Genomic DNA, 21,860 nt, shown 5'->3' with positions numbered 1-21,860 from the left:
AGTTCTAACTCCCTCCCCTCAGAAGAATTTGAGCTGTTGCTATCAGTTAGAGGTGGTTAGTTGTTCCCTAGTCTGGGAAGAAGTGCTGTGCTCAGGAAATTCTTGAGGAGACAAATGATTCAGGAGAGACTTATGCTTACAGGAAGTTTAAGAAATGTTTTTCTAATCCAAACTTGAAGGCTTTATTTTCTCCATGGGCCATCTACCTGAGAAGCATTATCAGAGAGCAGTCTGATCTAATTAGTGCTGGTTGGAACAGAGTATGAACCAAATTACCTCTGGAGGACCGTTTGAACCTAAGTTATTCTGTGGTTATTTTCCAGCCTCCACACTAAAATGACAGCCTGTATCTGGAAAGAAGCCAGTCGTGCCAACCCAGCACTCACAGGGGAATCCTTCCCTCCAGGGAAATTCCGACTGGGAAAAAATGAAAATAAAAACCAAACATCTACCTGATGCAAAAGTAATGAAAACTATATTCAGTATATATTGTTTTTTTCTTCCTCTGAAAACTTCCATGTTTGAAAAGATGCCAGATCCAGTTCAGTTTTAAATAAATAAATAAATAGATAGATAAATCAATACATAAAAATCTGATTTATATCCAGCTATGCCATGATTGAATTTGGATCCATCGCTAAATTAGGTTCTGCAGAACAGTCACACAGTGACTGACATCACAGACCTCACCTGATGATATCCACCTGGCTGAGATGGCTTCTGCACTTGCCCCAGAAGAGGCTGAGGAGAGGAAATGGAAGGGAGAGGAAGGGATGGACCAGGGGCCTGTGGAAGCATATATATGCAAGCTTATGCTAACCTTACCTACTGCAGAGTTAAGTTAGCACAGTCCCCATGCAGTTCTGATTACAGCCCTTGGCTAGTGCAAAAATAGCCAGCACCAGGTTCAGTTTCTTCCTCTTCTGCTAAACAGTGCTTTCATGTGAAAAGAAATTGACCCCAGTAATCAGTAACGTTTTCATCCTCCCTTCCCCGCAGTTCAGTGGTTATGTAAGCAGTAATAAATCCGTATTTGAAGTACTGTTGACTGCCTTAGAATTTAAGCGGCAAATGAAAGAAAGTAATGTAGCCCTTACATGGTTAAACACAGTGTCTAATGCTGGGAATAACTAAAAGCATGGTTGACTAAGGAACTAAATAAAACTGTAATGCACTACTGTATCATTGTTTATAATCCTTATTAGTAGAACCCAGGAAGAGTGTGCATATTTGCACATGACAAGCTACAGGTACAAATTTGTTTAAACTTATTTTAGGATTCTTACTGGAATCAAAGCACTGGGGACAGGGAGAGATTTGAAGTATAGAAACATGGCCAAGAGTTGGAATTTTTATGAAGAAATATTCACTCTGTAATGATATCCATGTAGAACAGATGCACTTAGATTACATGATACCAACAGAGATGAGCCTGGTGATGATGATGCTACTATTTGAACACCTGGTAAGAAATGTAACTAGCATCATTTCTTGCTGATACATTTTCAAAAGGAGTGATATCACAATGAAGCCAATTCCACAGCTTCATAAAGTTCAGAATGTTTATTTTTTTTTTTTTTTTTTTTTTTTTTCTGGTTTAAAACTTTGTACCTCAAACAGGTTTTAAGGCCAACTAGCAGGCAAGTAAAAAATGCCAAGCCATAACCAACTCAAAGTTGTCTTGTTAGTTTTTATGGGTAAAGATGTCTAAGAATAGATATGTATAACAATAGCAACAGTCTATATTTCTATAGTGCCAGTCACCCAAATATTTCAAGTACTTTACAAATATCACTAGGTTGATTTGCACTGAACAGTGATATCCACCTTATTAAAGAGAAGACAAGGCACTGCTATTACGGATCACATTTTCAACAGTGTTGCCAGTCTTCATCTCTGCAGGATCTTTACACACTGGGCAAGCTAATCATGATATAAAACCTATGACACTTTGCTTAGTCGCTTATTGAAGAGGCTCAGACTGCTGATACACATTTCTACAAATGCTGTAACAATGTCGTATTCTCAAAATTCACTGAGGCAGATATGTATTTTCTTTAAAAAAACGTTGTCCAAGAAACAAAGTGGATTGAAGTGCCACTTTATAATGAAGTCCTTTTTGGCTGCATGGTTGTTAACATTTTTAGATTAATGAAAATGTTTTGAGTCAAACTTTTTAAAACTGTGGAAATAACCATTAATGAGCCAGAGGTGCCTGTGAAGATCATAGATGATATGGTGAGTGGTAGTAAGAGACTGTTATGATTCAGCTGGGAAAGATCAAAGAGAGACAGATAAGAGTCAGGGGATATCGGAGAACCACAAAAGTTGCTGAGGTTGTAGAAAAAAGCTGTGTAGTGCTGTGGGACATCAGGGAAGTTGAACAAGATATCTGCGTCCAGAAAGGTCTCATGGTAATAGAGAAAAACAGAGGAGATGTCACCATGATAGAGCTGTCTGAGAAAGCCTCACAATGCTACAAAATGCAAGCATTGGGCCTCAGGATAATGATAAAAAACAGAGAAGGCTGAGAACTGCTGGGGATACATGACAGTCAGCTAACACAAGAGAATGTTTCTGAATGTAATCACATAAAGAAAGGCTACAACTGCTGGTTATGGCTTACAATGATGCTTGAAATAATAAAGTCACAGAGCGTCCAGATTTCATGGGGCATAACGCATGCTGCTGGAGATCACGGACTGTTAAAGGAAAATGCAGAGGCAATTAGAAAGGAAATTAGGAGGAAAACTATATTATACCATGAAACAGGATACCAAAAAGTAAAAAAAATAAAAATAAAAAAGAGCTACTGACATTCCTTGCTAGAGAGCATGAGGGAGAATCTGAAAACTGTTTTCAGTGAAAATTCTGGCAGCAGCTGCTAAGCCTAAAGAAAATTAAACATGTTAGAGAATGAGAGAGCAACGGTAAGATGACAGAGATAATAAAGTAGACTGTGAGTCAAATGACGAATGTGTAAACCACTGGTTGCTATAAAGGGCCACATTGTCAGTGTCACATTAGAGACTGCTGTTCTGCTTCTGGAGGCATACAGGAAGAATGCAAGTTACAAGAACACTGTATAGGTTGAATAGCATCAAGAAACATTGGAGAAGGCCATGAATACCTTTAAGCACCTTCAGTGGAGGGATCCAGACTAAGGCAGTGCAACCACACAAAAACCAAGGCAAGGTTGTGATCTCCCAAAGGTCCAGGATACTAGGAAAAAGATCAAGAAAGAATGCAGGTTGTTACAGGGACCGGAGGATCCTGCATATAAACTAGAGACAAAAGAAAAGCTGTGAGATCTGTCAGGAAGCACAGGGTAAGGTCATAGGCTGAAACAACTCAGATGTCTGATCTCACCATTTGACTAATAGAAGAAGGATGTGACACGAGATAATCCTGTCTGCTTCTCTTTTGGAGTGCAGAACAGAATCCCTTTCAGTCCTGTCTTAAAGCAATGAATGCTTCCTGCTGAACAACCAGTGCCATGTATGGAAAATAGTTATGTATCTTATGTCATTGTATGTGTTTAAGCTGGGCCTTAGAAACCACATGGGAGTAGGAAAGGAAAATAATCTCTTTGGGACAAGGGAAATAATTTTTTTACAGACTAGGTTGTGCTTACCTCTGTGTACTTGTGCAGGGAGCCTTTTGGCACCTCACAGAACAGTTGTACAGCAGGTAGACATCACTGGTCTCTCATCATGAGGTAGTAAAATACTGATAGAGGAGAACAGAGATGAAAATAAGCTTTATTCATGCGACATCTACCACCAGAGCACTGGTCCTAAACAGAGTAACACGGCCAATGTACTTATAATTCTTCGTGCCAACCGGCTCTGGAGCGATGCCTTGGTGGAACATGGGCAGAACAGGGGCCTCAGCCCCCATCTGGCAGCCCAGCTTTGCTGAAGAGACACTCGCTGGATTTGAAAACTGCTCCTCGCTGCATGGCTTCCCGAGGGAATGACGCTCAGCACCAGCACTTAAGCAGCACATCTCCTCCCTCCCTCTAGCACAGCTCAGCCTCAGGAGAGGCATTCTGCAGTCTGTGTTTGGGCTTGGGGGAAGGGGAAAGAAGACAAAGTTATTTTTTCTAAGATCTACTGCAGAAGGCAGCAAACAGCAAGGTTTCCAACCTCTTTCTTTTGTTTGCCTTAGGTCTCTCAATTTCTATATCAGGCTCTGGTTCAGCTTCCATTAGCGCTTCCTCATCAACATTGTTAACAATGGTTTCCTCACTGAGGGTATCACTAGGATTATACTTACTGCCAGAATCCTCTGGCACAAAATCACTGTCTGAGTCAGAGCAGAGAAATAATTAACCCTCATGATACTTCTCTGAGGAACGAATGGAATACATAATAAGATTTATGGGGCATTGAATTGATCCTGCTCCTAAGGAGAAGAGCTTCCATACACTGAAGATAGCATTGCTGCCAAAGAGTGAGGAGGCTGCTGTGTCAACTCAGGAGAAGTCTTCACCTGTAAGAGGACTGCATTACCTTAATTGCATTAGTTACCCTACATGTCTAAACAGCAAACCACATGTTTACCGCTGGTCCTGGATTAGATCATGGTTTCATTACCAAAAAAAAACTATCAGTGTCAATGGTTTCTCAGCTACTGTGAAACTAGCGAGACGTTACCAACACCTGATTTGCAAGTAGCCTTCAAATGCTCCTCATTCTGTAGGGCTAGATTATTATTATTATTACACGACTCCAGAAACCAAAGTAGAACTGCTGGAACATTTGCCCCACATGTTGAGGAAAAGTGCTGCCCCACAAGTGAGGAAGAGTGCTGACCAACGGAAGAGAAATACGCATCAAGATTTGCACACATTTGCATGTTTTTGCTGCTTTTAACTCTGAAGATAAGTTTTCCTCCCCTTCAAAAATAATCAGTTACTTTAGTAGCCAGTGTTCTCAATCACAGCTAATTAACTTCTTGGTCCAGAACCACCCCCTCCCATACACCAATAATATGTCTCAGTCAGGTTGGAAAAGGATTGTACAGCCTTTACTGGCTAGGAGGGATCTTTAGAGAAGTACGTATCAGATGGATTTCTGTCTGCACAAAACAGAAGTCAGCTAAGATTTGGAAGCCTCAAAATCCTTTCACTTCTGCCAGGAATTTAGTTCAAAGCAGCTGCATGTAAATTTTGCATAGCAAATGCTATGCTGACAAATCCTTCTCATGATTCCTGTTTTTAAATCAACAAGAGTAAACTATATAGAAGAGGAGTTAGCTTTAGGGCACCAAGATTTACCCTATTTTAAAAGAAAAGTGAAAATAACCCTAAGAAAAAAATAAAGGATTTGAAATATGTATGAGCACACACACTGCTTTGCCTCATCTCTTGCTGCTGCATAAAGGTGAAACAGATTGGCTGTGGCCTTACAGAGATCTAGTACAGATTCCACAGAAAACAAGCAGCTACCATTCCCAGCCCCTTTCTTTCCCGTCTAGAAGTAGATAACAGGCAGGGAGACAAGGAAGGGGTGTCAACATCAGACTGTGAATTTCCCAAATGCCCCTCATCCTCCTCCATGCCCTAAACCAAAGAGTGGTAAATGTTTCCTCATATATTCACAACGCTTTGCATATGTGATTCTGGTCCTCATGAAAGAAACAGGAACTTTGTCATTTATTCCTAACGCAGCACGATCACTCGAATATTTGACTTATTTCATTCGTGTAATAATAATAATAATAATTAATAATAATAATAATAATAGTAATGAAGAGGACAGTGAGGTTACTAATGTAGAGAAAAAAAAAAAAAAACACTTTCAGCAAGAATGCAGTTGTTAGGACATTTCAAATCTTGTTAGTAACTATAAAGTCACACCCCTGGCATGCCATTTATACAAGTTATTCTCCCTGTCCACACTCCTACAAACTACCTAGATCTCCTTTGATATTTCTAACATATTCCAAATCTTGTGAAAATGCTAAACTTACAGTTTTGAGGTTAAAATTTCTCTGCAGGCTAAAGCCAACCAAACGGCCAGGTAAATACTTGCTACCTCCTTGACAAGGATCGTAACAGCAACACCATATGCTGGAAGTAAGGAAGCACTTCCCAGTACATATCCCAGCTTTTACATATGCTCTATGTGGGTTTGCAAGCCCAACAGCCACACAAGCTCCATATCAGATATATTTTATAGAAAACTGCCATACAGTAGGCACCAGAGGACCAATGTGTGGGCCTGCAGTTGTTCCAAGAATCAGCAATGCCAATGCCAAGCATTTTGATGCTTGCTTTTCAAACCTGATTTTGAATTCTACCTGCATTTACTCTTGACCATGCACAAACATCCCAGTGGATCCCAGTATGTGAGGAGTCTGCAAAGGCCTTGGTATGCTGTGCACTCTAGGCAACAGCTGGTCCACACAAAGCTTTTTTCAGCGTTGTGATGATGAGAATGGGTGTATGGGAAAACAGCTGCACTACTGCAGCTTCAGAAGTTGTGCTGTCAGCTGAGCTGCCCGGCAGTGCCATGTGTGGAGCTCGGGGCCCCAGCTGGCATCCTCTTTCTGCCTGCAGCTGAGGGGAGGGAAGGAATTGCTGATTCAGATCCACTTCCCCTGCTCCGCCCATCCTACTTCTTTTTGTGGAAATTACCACCTCTTCAGATCTGACTGCAGAGTGGCTCATGTGGGCACCCTCTAGCCTACTTTTGGTCAACCTGAGCCAGACATAGCTTATATGGATTAAGTAGGAGGGGTTTGCTAACCCGGATTGATTGAAGTGGTTTAAGGGGCACTCACAAAAGCATCTCTGCAAACAGATCATGAAAGGGCACTAATTCCTGGGAAAAGGCAATGCGAAGTGGCTGGGCCTACCAATTTCTTTTACTGACACAGCGAAATCACGAGTCCACTTGAATGAGGATGCAAAACATTAGGGATAGGCTTGAGTGTACCTTACAAACAGCTGGGGATGTTACTGTTTCCCACCAGCTGCACATTGCTGCCCTCGGAACAGAACTAGGGGAATGGGAAGAGTATTGCTCGTTCATTTCAGCAGGAAGGCCTGCCTGGAACGCTCAAGCTGTAGCATTGCAGCAGACTAGGGAGAAAGAAGTCACTTCCATCTGATGGGCTGAGACATGTAGCTTAGTGTTAGAAATCAACTTGGTCAAACGTACCACCAGCCCTTTTGCCACAGATGCAGTTACGCTGGTCCAAGAGGACTTTGGAAGGGATCACTATAAGCTTCTAAAATAATCTGTCCATCCCAGTAGTTTGTGCTATTCAATTATGCGAGCCGTGACAGCAGGGACATCACAGGTAAACCAGCCTCAAGTCATGCCTATCAAGTAGAGAGCTTTCCTATTTAAAGATTAATGTAAGAAATCAATGCACCTCCAGTTCGTGCCAACTGATGATCTAACCCAATGTTAAGCATGCGCAGAAGCTTCACGTAACAACGATATGAAATTTATGAGTAGTTAATGCTAAGTGTCTGTTTGCTTCCAAAGTGATCGAAATACTGGTTCAGGAGCTGGCTGAGAGATGTGCTCCTCTTTTTCCTGAAGGAAAAGGACTGCTATTTCACTCTCATGACAGCATAGAGTCAGCTTTCCAACATACATCTCTTGCATGACAACACACAATTTGAATACATGCTGAACACTGAAGGCACTAAGCTGGCCAGTTAACAGAAAGGGACATATCTTTCTAGCCACCAAAAGCAAAGAGCTTAACAAGAATGGTGTCAGAACAGTATCCAAAAATGAAACAGCAGTTTCTTTTAAGGCCAGGCTGGCAACATGGCCATATGCAGGGAAAGCCCTCTGGCTAGTGCAATGCCTATTGACACGTACGTACATAAACACCCTACAATACAGTAGGATTAGAACATATTAAATCACAGGTATCTTTTTTTTTCAAGTCATTAAAGCAAACTAGAAAACGATGCGTTGGTGAAGGTTATGGCTAAAATGTGTGGCAAGTGTGGATGATGGTGTGCACAAGGCTTCATGTTACCCACAACCCAGGGATGTTTTTGGAGAGTGTTTCCTTTCAGAGGAACAAGGGCACTGGGGAAAAGGAAGGAGGAGATTAACAGCCACTTAGATTTCACCCTGACTTGAAGTTGTGACTTGGCTAGGACGGACATGTGGATTCATGAACTGGAGAGGGCCCCAGAATCCTGCTGTCCACATACAGCCTTAAGCATCACAAACCATTCTTTAACAGCTTTAGCTCAGCTACACCATTATTTAATTACCCATTAGGACAGGATGAACCTGAATCACTTGATAAGAGTGCAAAAGAGGCAGGAAATTAGCACCGATCTAATTAATCATATATGGTTCAGCCTGGCAAAGCCATTAACCAAGGTGTTTAAAGCATAAAACCCATAGAAAGCAGCAGCTTTCCTTCAAGAGCTGTGGAGTGAAGAAACCGTGGCTCAGTTTGGCATGTTATAACCCATCCAGCAGCGTGAACTACTTCTGACTGCAGACTTGTGTCTCAGGGGTACTGAGGATCAGAACCTAGTGAGATGTCAAAGACTGCTCAGCTTCCTGTCCTGAAGATCTATCTGCATCCTTATGCACATAAATAAAATAACCCTTTCATAAAATAACCCCACATAATTAAAGTTTGCAGCAGTACAAATTCCAAGCTGTTTTAGAACATACACACACAAGAATGGAATGTAAAATCACCATGCTCGTGCTTTCCCCTTAGCTTCACTGAGGGATGGGTTGAAGCTATTTTGAAAGAAGTGACTGTATCTCCTTCTTAAAGCATTAAGCATTCCTGGCAGTAATAACTGCCTTATAACTAACTCCTCATTAACACTCTTAGACCTGCATAACTGCATTGACTTTACGTTGCTCCTGGTCCAAGAACAGGATTATCATCTCAGCACCAAATTTTCTTCTTTATTAAACCATTACCAATTTAAAAAATAACTGAGATCAGAGTATGCCCTACTGTTTCCCATCACATCCATAATTTAACATGATAATACAGAGATTTTTATAAAAAGCTACTTTTAGCTAGAAAGAACGGCCTATTTTACCTGCCAGCAGTGTGTCATGGTGGCAGATAACTATTTTAATGAATTTAATACTCTTATCTGAATTCCTTATCCAGGAAAGAAAAATACACTTGCAAATAGGAATATGACGCCTGATTTAGATTGAATACAAGCATTAGTGTAAAGAATATGAAATGAAATATCTAACCCTGAGTGATGCTGAGCAGCTACAGTTTCCATGAACTTTGCAGGAGTTGCAAAAACTCCAGATCTCAGTAGATGATATTTTAAGACATCATACAAAGTCTTTTTCTACTGTTTTCTTTCAGTTTGTCATTTGCGCAAAGGAAGACAGTAGATAAAAACCTAAAGAAATTATCATGTGGAATCCAGATGCCTGAACATAACTATACAGAGCAGGACTTGCAGTGGCTATGCATGTAGAAGCTTGATCAAAGAGAGATCATTAATCATGTACATACAGGTTATATGAAGGGGAAAGGCCTGAGGAAAAAAAAAAAAAAAAACACATGAAAAGTCTTCATCACACACGTACTTGTACGATTGCTTCATAGCTTTTTATGGCCTTAAATCCAAGCTAAAAAGACATTATCTAAGGTGGTCTAGGGAATATAGCAAAGATATACCTGGCGAGAATGAGAAAGGGGTAAATGAGGTTTTGTAGCATTCCAAATTTCACGTACTAGGGATAAAATAGCTGTAAGACTGCAGGAATGACTTCTTTCATGGAAGACAGAAGGAGCCCTAGAAAAGCAAGCAAGATAAGTATGTATGTTTTAGCAGAATTTTTTCTAACTACTAATTTTTTATTGGCAAAATACCCAGCACTTTACACAGTGAAAAATCAGCATTTTATTTCACTAAACAAAGAGCTTATTTAAAGATTTTTGCTATTACTACTTTCACTGAAACTTACTTGCAAAATACGGTTTTGAGCACACATAAAATACAGCGTACAGATGAATAACTCAATGGTCTAAGTTGCTTTGCAAAGATGTCAAAAAAACATTCTCTTCCCCAAGCAAGATGAGAACAATATAGTGAAGCAGCACACGAGCTCTAAGTATCAGACATTCACTGACTTTCAGAAATAGCCTCTCTTTTGAATTGTCTAGATTCCAGTAAGCAGCCTTGCTTTCATGGAAGCTGTGGGTTTCACGTACAACCCGCCATTTTTGGTGGCAAGCCAGCAAAAACAGTAGGAATTCCCAAATCCTGTCTTGCCACCAAAAAAAGGTGCGTTTTCAACAGCTGTGTCAGCACAACAGTCTTACGGCCACACCGTAAGCTGGAAAAATAAACTGATCTTGGTTTTTAAAAGTGTAACTAAGACAGTGCTACTTTTAATCCAAAGCAGGTCATTGGTTTGATCCCCAGCTCAGAGTTACAAACAGCTGTGGCAGCACAACTGTGGAGCCACAGATGGCGGTGGTGGAAGGGAATAGGAAATCCTTAAGATCTGCAGCCAAGAACAGGCTATGTGGCACTGTACATAGGACTGCATACAACTGTCATAGTGACACTCTACATTTTCTTCAGAGATAAGGTCAAGTCAGAAATTCCTCTCTGTTCCTTGCCCTGGCTGCTTCAGCCTATCACCTTCAGAGTTTTGTAGATGTAATAGTTTGAGAAGTTACATCCTAAAATTGATCTCAGAAATCATCTGGGTTAAGGAAAAATAAAAATGCATCTTTTTTTTTTCCTAACCTTGCTCATTAGCTTGAATTGCTAATTACATTAACTCTGTTACATTGCATTAATTTTGGGGCTAGTAACTGGGCATTGGTGAACTCTTAAGCCAGTTCTTGTGTCACAGGACACATGAAGGATCCTGAACTTTTGAGTCAAAATGAAAATCCTCTGAAAATCATCCCCAGGGTGCTCCTGACTACACAGCCCAAAACTTGGACTCCTCCTTCAGGAAGAAAATATCCACATCCCACCTGAAAACCTGGATCCAAATTTGCTGAGCAATGGTTCTATGAACTAGGGGCGTTACAGGTTTTGCACTCTCCACACCTTTCATCATCACATATTTACAACCCTATGTGTCTGTAAAACCCTACCAAAAGCAATTCCTACTCTGCAGTTATAAATGGCTACGCAAAATGTAAGATGGTAGAGAAATACTCCCTCCAGGTTAGGCTCTGTGTTTGGCTTAATTGCTTTAGGCTCTATTGATACATCTATCACTTTTGATTAGAGCTGTTGATTATCAGCTCCTCCAAAAGACAATTCTTAAGTTTCTGAAGCTGAGTTCTCCATGTTGTATCAAAACTCCGTGAGCAGTTCTGGAAAGAAAAGTCTTAAGCTTTTCCACTACTCAGTCTTCAAACATTGGTGCAAAACCCTTTAAGCAGAATTGTTTAGACCACATAACACCCACAAGTTGCAATTTATTAAAGTTTGGCTGTCTAATCACCGCAGACTTTTCCAAAGTCGATCTCCATGGTAACAATTATTTTCTGCTTTACTGACTCAGGGAAATTCATTCTAGTTTTTCTCCCCTTACCTCCCATCCACCCTTTTATTTCTGTGCCGTGTTTCTTCGCTCTCCCCTGCATCTATTGTGCCCAAAATAACTACAGCTAGAATTTCCCCGTGTTGCTAGTGGAGACTGGGATGGTCTGAGTAATTTGTCCCTCACAAGCGGGTCTGCCCTAAACTTTCTAGTTTGTCTGGACACAGTTTCCTCAGTCCAGTAAACGTAACATGAAATCGTGAGTAATTATCTGGATCTTCTGGTGACAGAAACAGGTAACAGTGAGCTGCAATTTTTTGTCTGTCCTCAGTTTCTCGGTGTGCTGGCTACGAGCCCCGTGCGATTAAGGAACAACCGCAGGTCACCTAACGAAATGGGACTGGAAATTGCCACAGGAGAAATCCTGGATTTTTTTTTCTCTCTTTTCTGAGATTGATTTTAGTCAGTTTTATGTAAACGCTTTATTCACACACAAGACGTATGAGGAGCGGGGTTCGCCGGATCACGCCGTAGTTCCCAGCCGGAGCCCTTTGGAAGCACGGCGGCCCGGAGCCGCCCGGTTTTTTTCCAGCACGCTTTTTGTTCAGCGTGGAGCCAACCTCCCTCCTTCCAGCCGGGAGAACTTGGACCGGGTTCAACCTCCAAAAGCAACCGCTTCGTTCCTGCCGAGCCAGCCTCACGTTTGTGCCCGGCTCGCCCGCTAGGCCGGGGCTGGCGGCCGGCCAGCTCCTCCGGCGCGGTGAGCTGCTGTTTGCGTATTTACCACGGCTATTTGTGACCGGGCCATAGGCACCACCTCGAGGCCCGGACACCTCATCCCGCGAGGAGACAGCCCGAGCCTGACCCGGACGAGTCCCGGAGGTGCCGGCCCGTGCGGTGCCCGGCGCCAGGCAGCAGCGGGATTCGAACCCTCAACCCTGAGGGCGGCTCGCGGGAGGCCCCTCTCTCTCCCCACGCGCGCCCCGCCCCGCCCCGCCGCGCCTGCAGGGGTCGCTGTGTCGGCCGCGCGCGCCCCGCTGGCAGGGCCGTGATCTCTGAGTCACGCGCTTCGTGATTGGGCGGCCGCTTCCCGCCGGCCAATGGGAGGCTGCCTCTTGCGCCGACGCGACGCCGGCCGTGGGCGCCATCTTGCCGCCGGCGGGGGGAAGCGGAGCAGCGGGCAGCGCCGCGCCATGCCGCACTACCAGGCCTGGGAGGAGTTCACCCGCGCCGCTGAGAAGCTGTACCTCGCCGACCCCATGAAGGTGAGCCCGAGCCCGAGCAGGGCCCCGGGTGGGGTCTTGGCGGATCTCGGGTGAGGCCCTGGCTGGCGGCGGGGGCGGCTCGGGGTCTCCGGCGCTCTCGCTGTGTTGTCCTTCGGATACGAAACCTCATCCCTTTGAATTTTTCTAACTAAAAATTAAAGCGTTTATTACCTCACGTGTTGTGTTATTACCTGCAGTGTTGCTTCAGGGGTTTGTTTCCTAAAGAACAGCTGCTCTGGGAATTAACTTCTTGCTATATGACCGCCCTCGGGTTTTGGTAGCTTTTTTCAGGTGTATAGTTTGAGCAAACTTCAGTCTCGCTAACATTTTGGCCAAAAAAAAAATCGGTGCAAAAGGTAACGTGGGAGTCGTAAGCCTGAGAAGACATCAATAAAAAGGGCTTAGTTTCGTTCACCAGAAGTAGGGGGCATAGAGGAACCTCCAGAATTAGAGTGTCTGCCTTTAGCTAGCATAAATGCCCCCTTAATGTGCAACTGTCACCTATCTACTGGTAATAAAGTAAATTCTTGTGTTGTACCTTGTTATGCTCTGCAGTATATAATTAAGTGAAGAACTTGGGAAGGATGTCAGTGTAGCCAGGTGTTGCTTTCCCCCTTAGAAAAGCGATTATGTAGGCCCTAGAGTCCCAGTATGACAACACTCTTTTTAACTTGCAGGGGAACTAGCTTGAGAAGCTTTCACATACAATTGCACTCCTCAAGAAACTGAAGGAAGAGTAAGGCCTGTGGGAGATGTTTGTCTTCTTTCAGGGCTGATTAGGCTTGATAGTGAGTGGTCTTGCCTTTTGTGGGAGCAAGACACTTAATCCGTGCCTGTTTGCTTCCAGGCTTGCTCACTTGAGAGGTGTTATTACACAGCTGTTGTGGCCAGAAGAAGACCGTTTCTTCAAGAAGGATAAACTTGTGAAGAGATCCATCTCAGAGCAGAAATCTCAAAACATATTTTGTAGTCAAGGTGGTGGTCACCGAATGACAAAGATCCATTGTAGTATGAGATGTCTTAATTCAGAATGTTCTCAAAAGCACAAGTTGCTTTCCTTCTAGATACTGTACTAATGCTAGCTGACTCTAGAAACAGTAGATAAGAAATCTGGGCCAATTCTACGTTCAGTAGGAGGCATTTAATGCTCAGGCAAATGCTGAGAGTGTTGATTTTTATCACAGTGGTTTGGAGAACTTGGTGTAATTTGAGAGTCCAGAAGGGCTATGGGTAGACTGAATCTCAGGGCAGGTTACTACAGTAGGAATTGTTTTTAGTGACAAGCTGAATGCTGTCTTTCTGACTTCAAATGTAATCTTGTTGAGTCTTGAAAGCAGTTTAATTTCAAAGGACTCTCTTCAGTGCTCTGGTTTTAATTACTCTAAGAATGTTGTTCTTGTATCTTCCCTTTCCACTTGTAGAAGTGTTATAATGCTTCAAGCCTGTCTATAGGCTTTAATGTTGCCTTTGAATTAATTGTAGGGATTGTTAATACAGCATTTACATGATACTTTACTTCTTTTCTTCTACAGTACCTAACATTGAGTTTACCCCACTCAGTCGATCGTTTTCAAGTCTTCACATAGGACAATAGTTCTAAGTGTTTCTTGTCTATAAACACAACTTGGGCAGTCTTTCCGCAGATGTGTTGTGATGTTAATAGATGTTAACTAATACATGTTAATAGCTATAGATGTTAACTTTTAAAATGTTTGTCATTTCAGGTGCGGGTTGTTCTCAAATATCGGCACTGTGATGGGAACCTTGTTATCAAAGTAACGGATGATGTAGCTGTAAGTAAAGAGCATTTAAGCCCTTTAAAAGGCTTACTGTACCTCTCAAGGACTTGCACTTTGTCAGTCAGCTTATGAACCACTGGCTTGAGCACATGAAGGTTTTCAAAAAAAAAAAAAAACAACCCACTGATTTTGCTCAGACTTCCCTAGTTTCTGTCTGTGACAAAGGCTGACCTGTGTTCAATTCTGCATAATCCAGTGGAAGTTTGAACGCTTCCGTGTTTTTTATAGGTCTTAACGTAATTGTTAGGATTCTATGGAAACAAAGAACCGAGCGTTACAAACATCTTAGACCCTATCTCCATCTGAAAGTTCTTCGTGGAACTACGTTGGTAGCTTCCAATTAAGTGCATAAGGATCATCTTCAAACAGCTGTTTACTAGTGAGAGTTTGGTCCTTTCAACTTGCTTAGAGTGGTAGCAACTTGAAACTGTAGGGTTACTTGCTTCTTTGTGATTAGGAGACGCTGGAGTGGTATCAGACTGAACTGCAAGATTCACTTGCACTTCAGAGATCCCGTCTTCTGAAATAACGTTATGGTGCCATAACCATTTGTTATGCATTTAGCAGAACTCGTACTACATACCTATAACACAGAATTTTGCAGCGCACTTCCAGTGGTTGCTGTACAAGGCAATGGAGCAGCTGCATTTATTGATTGCTCTTGTTGTAAATAGCACTTAGAAACCTGTAAGTTAGGATATGAGATGGTAGACAGCAGGTAGAAATGGACTTGCATGTGCACACCAGCAACATATTCCTGGTACTAGTGATGTTAAAGCCAAGTTGTTCTGCAGTCTGAGTAACCATCAGTAATTAGTACGTGCTTCTCTTGGGTTCCGATTCGGAAAAATCAGATTTCTGCTTTCTGGGAAAAAGTAGTCTGGCAGTGGTATTTCAAACATCTGGGAAAGATGCAAAACTTCTGTAATGACGCTTCTTGATGGGATAATAGGACTTACAGTGGGTGAGGTGGTGAAAATGGGGCACTGATAACAGGAGTGAAGGGCAGGCCAGTTGAAATCTTACGTAGTGGAAGATTGGAGACGGGTGATTTGTGAACTTCAACTGTTTTCAGTTATAGACCTTCTTATGTGCTGCCTGTCATGAGAGGCTGTTACACTGTTTGAATTCATAGAATCCTAGGATATCCTGAGTTGGAAGGGCCCTGTAAGGATCATCAAGTCCAACTCCTGGCACCACACAGGTCTACCCAAAAATTTAGACCGTGTGACTAAGTGCACAGTCCAATCACTTCTTAAACTCCGACAGGCTTGGTGCAGTGACTACTTCCTTGGGGAGCCTGTTGCAGTGCGCAACCACCCTCTTGGTGAAGAACCTCCTCCTGATGTCCAACCTAAACTTCCCCTGCCTCAGCTTAACACTGATCCTGCAGGTCCTCTCACTGGTGTTTATGGAGGATAGGTCATCTGCCTCTCCATTCCCCCTCGTGAGGAAGTTGTAGGCCGCAATGAGGTCCCCCCCTCAGCCTCCTCTTCTCCAGGCTGAACATGCCCAGTGATCTCAGCTGCTCCTTGTATGTCTTCCCCTCAAATTGTTCCTATGTTTTATATAAAGGGTGTGGAGAGAGGTTTTCTTTACTGCTAACTGCAGAACTAAGGAAAAAAAAGCAAACATTTTTTTTCTATTCTTTGTCTCTGAATTAAAATATTTTACTGCTGGCAAAAGTTCCTGTGTTGAGAGCACTGAAGGATGGACCATTGTTTTTTCTTTATTATTGTTAAAAAGGCCTGAACAGTCATGCTTATAGTGTACAAGCATAAGAAATTGTCATGCAAAAAACCTTAAGCTGCCTTTTTATGATCAGTCACTGATGCTACTCTTGTTCCTTTTGCATTTACAGGCTTGTCACATGAAATAATTCCTCTTAATCAGATATTTTCACTATTTAGAACTGTCTCAAACAGATTTTGCTTGGGGTAGGGGATCCTCTTCAGTAGGAAATACTGAACTGTTCTATGTCACTGGCAGTACGTATTCACTTTCAGAATAGAGAATAGGAGAGTAATTATGTTATCTAAATATAGTAGATTTTAAGCCTAAACAAGGGTGTCCTTAAAGACAAGTTTTAAAGCGCAAGTTTTAGCACCTTTTTTGAGAGAGAAGATGCTAGGATAAATGATGAGCTTCCCTTCTGAAATGGAAAGCAAGAGCCTTTGAGAAAACTTAATACATATACCTCTGTGTTTAAAAGAGGGTAGGCATGTGTTGGTGCTGCCTCGTAGTAACCAAATGCCACAAATCAGCATTTAAGTACTTACCTTCTTTTGTGTGTTGCAACTTTGAACAAGATAAAAGTAGTGCAAGTGAGATCTGATATTAAGCAACTTTCTCTTACAGTGCCTGCTGTATAGAACAGACCAAGCACAAGACGTAAAGAAGATCGAGAAATTCCATAGCCAGCTAATGCGACTCATGGTGTCTAAGGAATCCCGCAGTGCTGCCATGGAAACGGACTGAATTGCTGAAAATAAAATGAATGCTCCAGTCATATTTCACTGGAAGAAAATATCTCTGAATTGAACGAATAGTGGGACAGGAGATGCTTCTATGTACTGAAGTGGACAAGCTGACAAGTCTGAAGTGTTTTCTTCCCCAGACTCCACTTTGGAAATCTATGAAAATAAATGCTTTCAATCGAAAGCTTATATTTATTTTTGGGAATTGAACAAGAAACTATTCTTACACACTAAGTATGTTAAGAAGACAAATCTTTACAAATGTACAGTACTCTTGCCTGATTTTGATGGCCCACACATGTATTTCTGGAAAGTTATGATAAAATTTCATATAGATTTCATTGTGTTCAAATGTTATGCTGGTGTATTCTTACAGTGAGGTTTATTAACCGAATACTGTAGCACGATGACTGGATCTAATAAATATTTACATAAATGATATATTTCAGAGGGGGGGAGGGTAGAAGAGTGGGTGTTTTCTGAATTGAAATGTTAAAATTGCCAGTGTATACTAACACTGTCACTAGCAGCATTTTAGATCTTTGTATTGATCATGGTCATATGTTGTGTAACATCATCAGTGATGCAGTCTGTAGAACTGTTACTGGCTCAATAATTAAACTTCTCTATTTAAAACCTTAAAGTAACACTTAGATTTTTGTAGTTACCTAGCAATACTCAAGCAGAGTCTTTCTTGTTATGCAAATACTGGTATTAAATATCAGAAGCTTTTCTTCCAGTACTTGAACTACTTTATACTAGCAGGGGGAGCCTTTTCCATCCTTGCTTCAGGCAAAGTCTATCAGCAGGACAAATTCTAGAAACTGTTGCCTATTACGTTAATAGAAAAATGCAACCAAACACTCTCCAGAGTCGTCGTTTTAGCAGCTTGCTAACTGCATTTTCAAATGTTATATGTGCAGATGGATGTCAGCCAACTGAAAAAATGGATGAAAACCAGCTTAATAAATACTTAAATACTACCGTCAAAAATAGACGAATGCTCGTGTGGCTTAGACTTGTTTCCCATTGTTGCCTCTGGTAGCGTATGGAAACTTTAGCTGTCTTTTGCAAAGGCTTTTTGCTTGACAACCCAGTAGCTGAAATTGATACTTGCTTTGACTAGGCTTTGCATACCTAAAACCAGATGTTTTTTTAATGTAATTATGATATTAAGCCATGAAAGCAAAACAGAGCTGTTCAAAGACTTGTCTGTGCTGGCATTTAAATATAACAAAACAGCCTTCTTAAATAACTACCTGTTCTCACATAAAAATAACTGAGCTACTCAGAAGCAATGGAATTCCCATATTTTCCAAGGACTCAAACCAAAGCTCAGGCTTGAGTATTGCATGAGAATACCACCCATTCAGCTGATCATACAGTGTTGCATACTGTTGGAAAACCGAGTGCTAAATTGCTGGTGGCTACTCCAATTCTAGTATGTAGGCGTGACTGATATGTGTACTGTTGTTTCTTTTGGATTGTTTTTTGAAGTACAGATAAATCTGGAGAGAATGCTAAGCTTTGTTCATAACTAAACTGTTATGCCGAGCATTTTAATATTCCAAATTATTGTCTTAATATATGCAATTAAATATAGCAATTCAATATTAAGTATTTAAACAGGTTTTAGAGGGGACCACTGCTGACTAGTTGAGGGGGGATTACAGTAGCAGTTTTTAAGGAAAAGAGGCAAATAAATGGATTTCTAGTTTTCTAAATTTAGATATTTCTGTAAAACCATAAGGAAATATTAATGCTAGTTTCTTAAGTGTATAGGTAATTCAGCTTGTTCTTCAAATGCGTGCAGAAAAGTGCAGATGGTAATAAGCAGTTATAACGAACAAGAATATTCGTAAAGCTATTGCTTAAAAACAAAAAAGCTTTTTGTAGGTCCTTTAGAAAAAGAAAGACGTGCTTCTTGACTTTATCCTGGAGTTTTCAACTCTTTTGGTACTGTGTTTGTAGGACAGTAGAAATGCTGTGAGCTCAAAGCTTTTTCTTGTTTTTACTCTTGCTGAGAGTATGGCATGCATGTGTGCATTGTACTGTAGTCACTGTTTCCTAATAAAACTTTGTCAATAGGTTAGCCCATCATATTGCCAACTACTTGAAGGTGTCCATTGATGTGTGATGAAAAATCAGCTTAATATGTCTGCTGCTGCACCAAAGAGTGATCGATTCTATCTGCATTTGAAGGGCTGATTTTGGCAGCCCTTATTACTTGTGCAGTAATACATAGCCTTTGCAGCAAAGTGGAATGATTTAAAAAGATGGTTTATCTTCCTCTCTTGTTTCGTTGCTGCATCTTAGTCATCTTCAGCAACTGTTTCATTCTGTGAGCACAGTTTAATAAACAATATGGGTCTTTTCCTTCAGGGGTTTAAATTCTGAGCTTCTGAATATGTAGTCTGTTCTATGAGCATATTCTGGACTTTGGACTACAGGAAGATCCTTAAATTATCTGTAGAAGTGAGAATTGGTCACAAAAGTTTGGGTTTAGAGATGCTTATGCTTTGCTTTTTCACCAAAGTCCTGAGCTAACACTTTGAAGAGCATCAGATTTATTCTGGGAAATTAGGTGCTTTTGTGCTTGAGCCTGTGAAAATGGGAAATGGAATTGAAGTCAAACAAGTGCTTCTAAGAATGCTATAACTTGTCAAAATTATATTTTACCTCTCTAAGTTCCTGCCTGCAGTGTATAGAAGTGGGTAATATTCAATGTTTTGCTGTAGTAAATGTGAAGGAACCTTGGTTTCTGCCTGACATGCTCAGAAAGACTTTGAAGATTACTTATTACAATAGGTTGATTTTATAAGGGAATACATAATCTGGAAAGCGTGTTAGCCCTCTTGCTATAGGCAGAACAAATCTCACTTCACTCCTAGTAAGGATGATATCACAGTACTGTCCTCCAATGTACCTGTGTTTTTTTCATTTATTTTCCTTATGGAAAGATACAGCACAGAAATAGCCATCTTTTAAACGATGTTTGATATCTAAAGTGGAACAAAGAATATATAGCAAATAGCTGATGTGGCTTTTATTTTCTCTGTGCGTTATTCTCATCTAGCGACCAGATTCTGCAACAGTCCTTCAAGAGACTGAGCATTAGTGGGGGACCTTAGGGAGTGGGATCATAGCTGAAGACAGTATTATTCTTTGTACAATGCACTGTGCTAAGGGACCTTTAAATGACTGAAACAAAGTTGTTTTGGTCAAGCATATCTAAGGAGCCTTCTTGAAAAGATCCAAGGTCCTTTAAGAATGGTACCAGTAACAATTTTTTTTAAAAAAAAAAAAATCTAGTCTATGAAGAACCATGGCTACTTTTTGCTTAAGTTAATAGTGATTTGATTCCCAAGGCCTGGAGGTGTGTATTCTGAAAACTTGATACCGCTTTAAAGGTAGACGCTGCATGACTCAAGGTAACACAACTGTTTGTTTATATCGATGTTTATCTTTTACACAGGCCTTGGAAGCTCAAAGACTGGTATTTAAATACAGGCAAGAGTTGAATTGTATTTGTTGCTGGAGATGATGTAGAAACACCTTTCATCTGTTGCTGCTTTTACAGGAAGTAGGCTCTTCAGACTGACTTCCAGATAAAGCTCCCTAGCTTTATATGGGGCTGAATTATCTCATTTGAATTACCATGCATGGAAGGCAGACAGGGCCTTTTAAGTCTGTAGAGGTGTTTTTGAGATGAGAATGATGCTATGGTGTTTTAGGAGCAGAATAGTTACTCAGCAAAATACAAAGCATAGTTTTTCATGAGCCCCTGCAAGTGTGCTTGAGCTGTTGTAACACTAAAAGCTGTCAGGGGAATGTGGGCTTAAATTGGACCATGTAAAACTAAAGTCTTGAGGACTGACCCAATAAAAACACAGTCGCAACGTGACAGCAGAGTTAATTGCCTTCACGCTAGTGCAGGCACCATGTTGAACATGGTCTTTGTTTCTGGCGAACATATGTGTTTATTTCTTACGATGTGCCTAAGTTAGTTACAGGTGTTTGTTCTTGGAGTCCCATAATTGAGAATACAATTATTTCTGGTCGTTCTTAAAAACATCTTCAGTAATTAGTGACACAGCTGAGTGCTCTTATTTAAAAAAATGGCCAGGCTCCTAGCAAAAGCCTTGTGCTCAACCCATTAGTACCCCACATGAAGACAGTTCCTAGTTTTGGGACATTTTGATGTTATAAAACAGAGTATACTGTTTACTACTGTAACGATGGCTTTTATGAAAGTGTTTTCTGTTTATATCAAGACCACTGTTATGGATATTTTGCTTTGTTTTTGTAGCAAATTTTGATTGCGTGCTCACATTTGTCTGTCCCCTTTTTGTGGTGATTTAGTCAGTTTGTTAGAACCCAAAACGTTAATCATACTGAGAGGTCAGGGAGAGGTCTTTTATTTGTTTTGTTCCCTTTGAAGCTGTATTAGCACATTGGGTTCATTTTTTGTCTCGAAGTGATATCTTCCTAAAAGGACTAATCTGCATTGTTCTGCTTATACTGAGCAGAATGTGTCTGAGTATGGGCATGTGTTTTACAGCAAGATTTCAAAGACTGCTTTGAAGAGGGGGTTGAACTTTCTGGAAACCTACTGAAAGGCTTTGCTGACTGGTAGTGAGTGAGTGAGAATTTGCTGTTCACATTGGTGACCAAGAAGATATATTTTAAGCAGGTTGCTGATGCATACATATATATATCCATCTATAATATAGTTACCCTTGTGAGGCTAAAAGATTAAAGGCTTGTCTCAGGGCACTGACAAATGAACACTGGCAAATTCTGAGCATGTCTTAAAGCTGTTAA

The 21,860-nt window shown here is 41.1% G+C and overlaps 1 protein-coding gene and 2 long non-coding RNA genes across 3 annotated transcripts; 1 reads left to right on the top strand and 2 right to left on the bottom strand.

Moving 5' to 3' along the window:
* Nucleotides 1-706: 706 nt before the first annotated feature.
* LOC118164452 lies at nt 707-18,792 on the bottom strand. The gene is made up of 3 exons (XR_004749509.1): nt 18,664-18,792; nt 14,721-14,725; nt 707-720 (listed from the first exon to the last, which is right to left on the bottom strand). It is a non-coding gene; the product is annotated as an uncharacterized LOC118164452 (long non-coding RNA).
* On the bottom strand, nt 3,131-6,098 carry LOC118164453. Its single transcript, XR_004749510.1, has 4 exons — nt 5,977-6,098; nt 5,036-5,215; nt 3,635-3,729; nt 3,131-3,222 (listed from the first exon to the last, which is right to left on the bottom strand). It is a non-coding gene; the product is annotated as an uncharacterized LOC118164453 (long non-coding RNA).
* SRP9 (signal recognition particle 9) lies at nt 12,611-18,436 on the top strand. Its single transcript, XM_035321989.1, has 3 exons — nt 12,611-12,760; nt 14,485-14,553; nt 16,918-18,436. Exons 1-3 carry the CDS (start codon nt 12,689-12,691, stop codon nt 17,035-17,037), a joined length of 261 nt encoding a protein of 86 aa, XP_035177880.1. The 5' UTR covers nt 12,611-12,688; the 3' UTR covers nt 17,038-18,436.
* Nucleotides 18,793-21,860: the final 3,068 nt, after the last annotated feature.

This window comes from Oxyura jamaicensis, chromosome 3, assembly GCF_011077185.1.
Source record: "Oxyura jamaicensis isolate SHBP4307 breed ruddy duck chromosome 3, BPBGC_Ojam_1.0, whole genome shotgun sequence".
Lineage (NCBI taxonomy): Eukaryota > Metazoa > Chordata > Aves > Anseriformes > Anatidae > Oxyura > Oxyura jamaicensis.
This window is presented reverse-complemented; position numbering and strand designations above follow the sequence as displayed.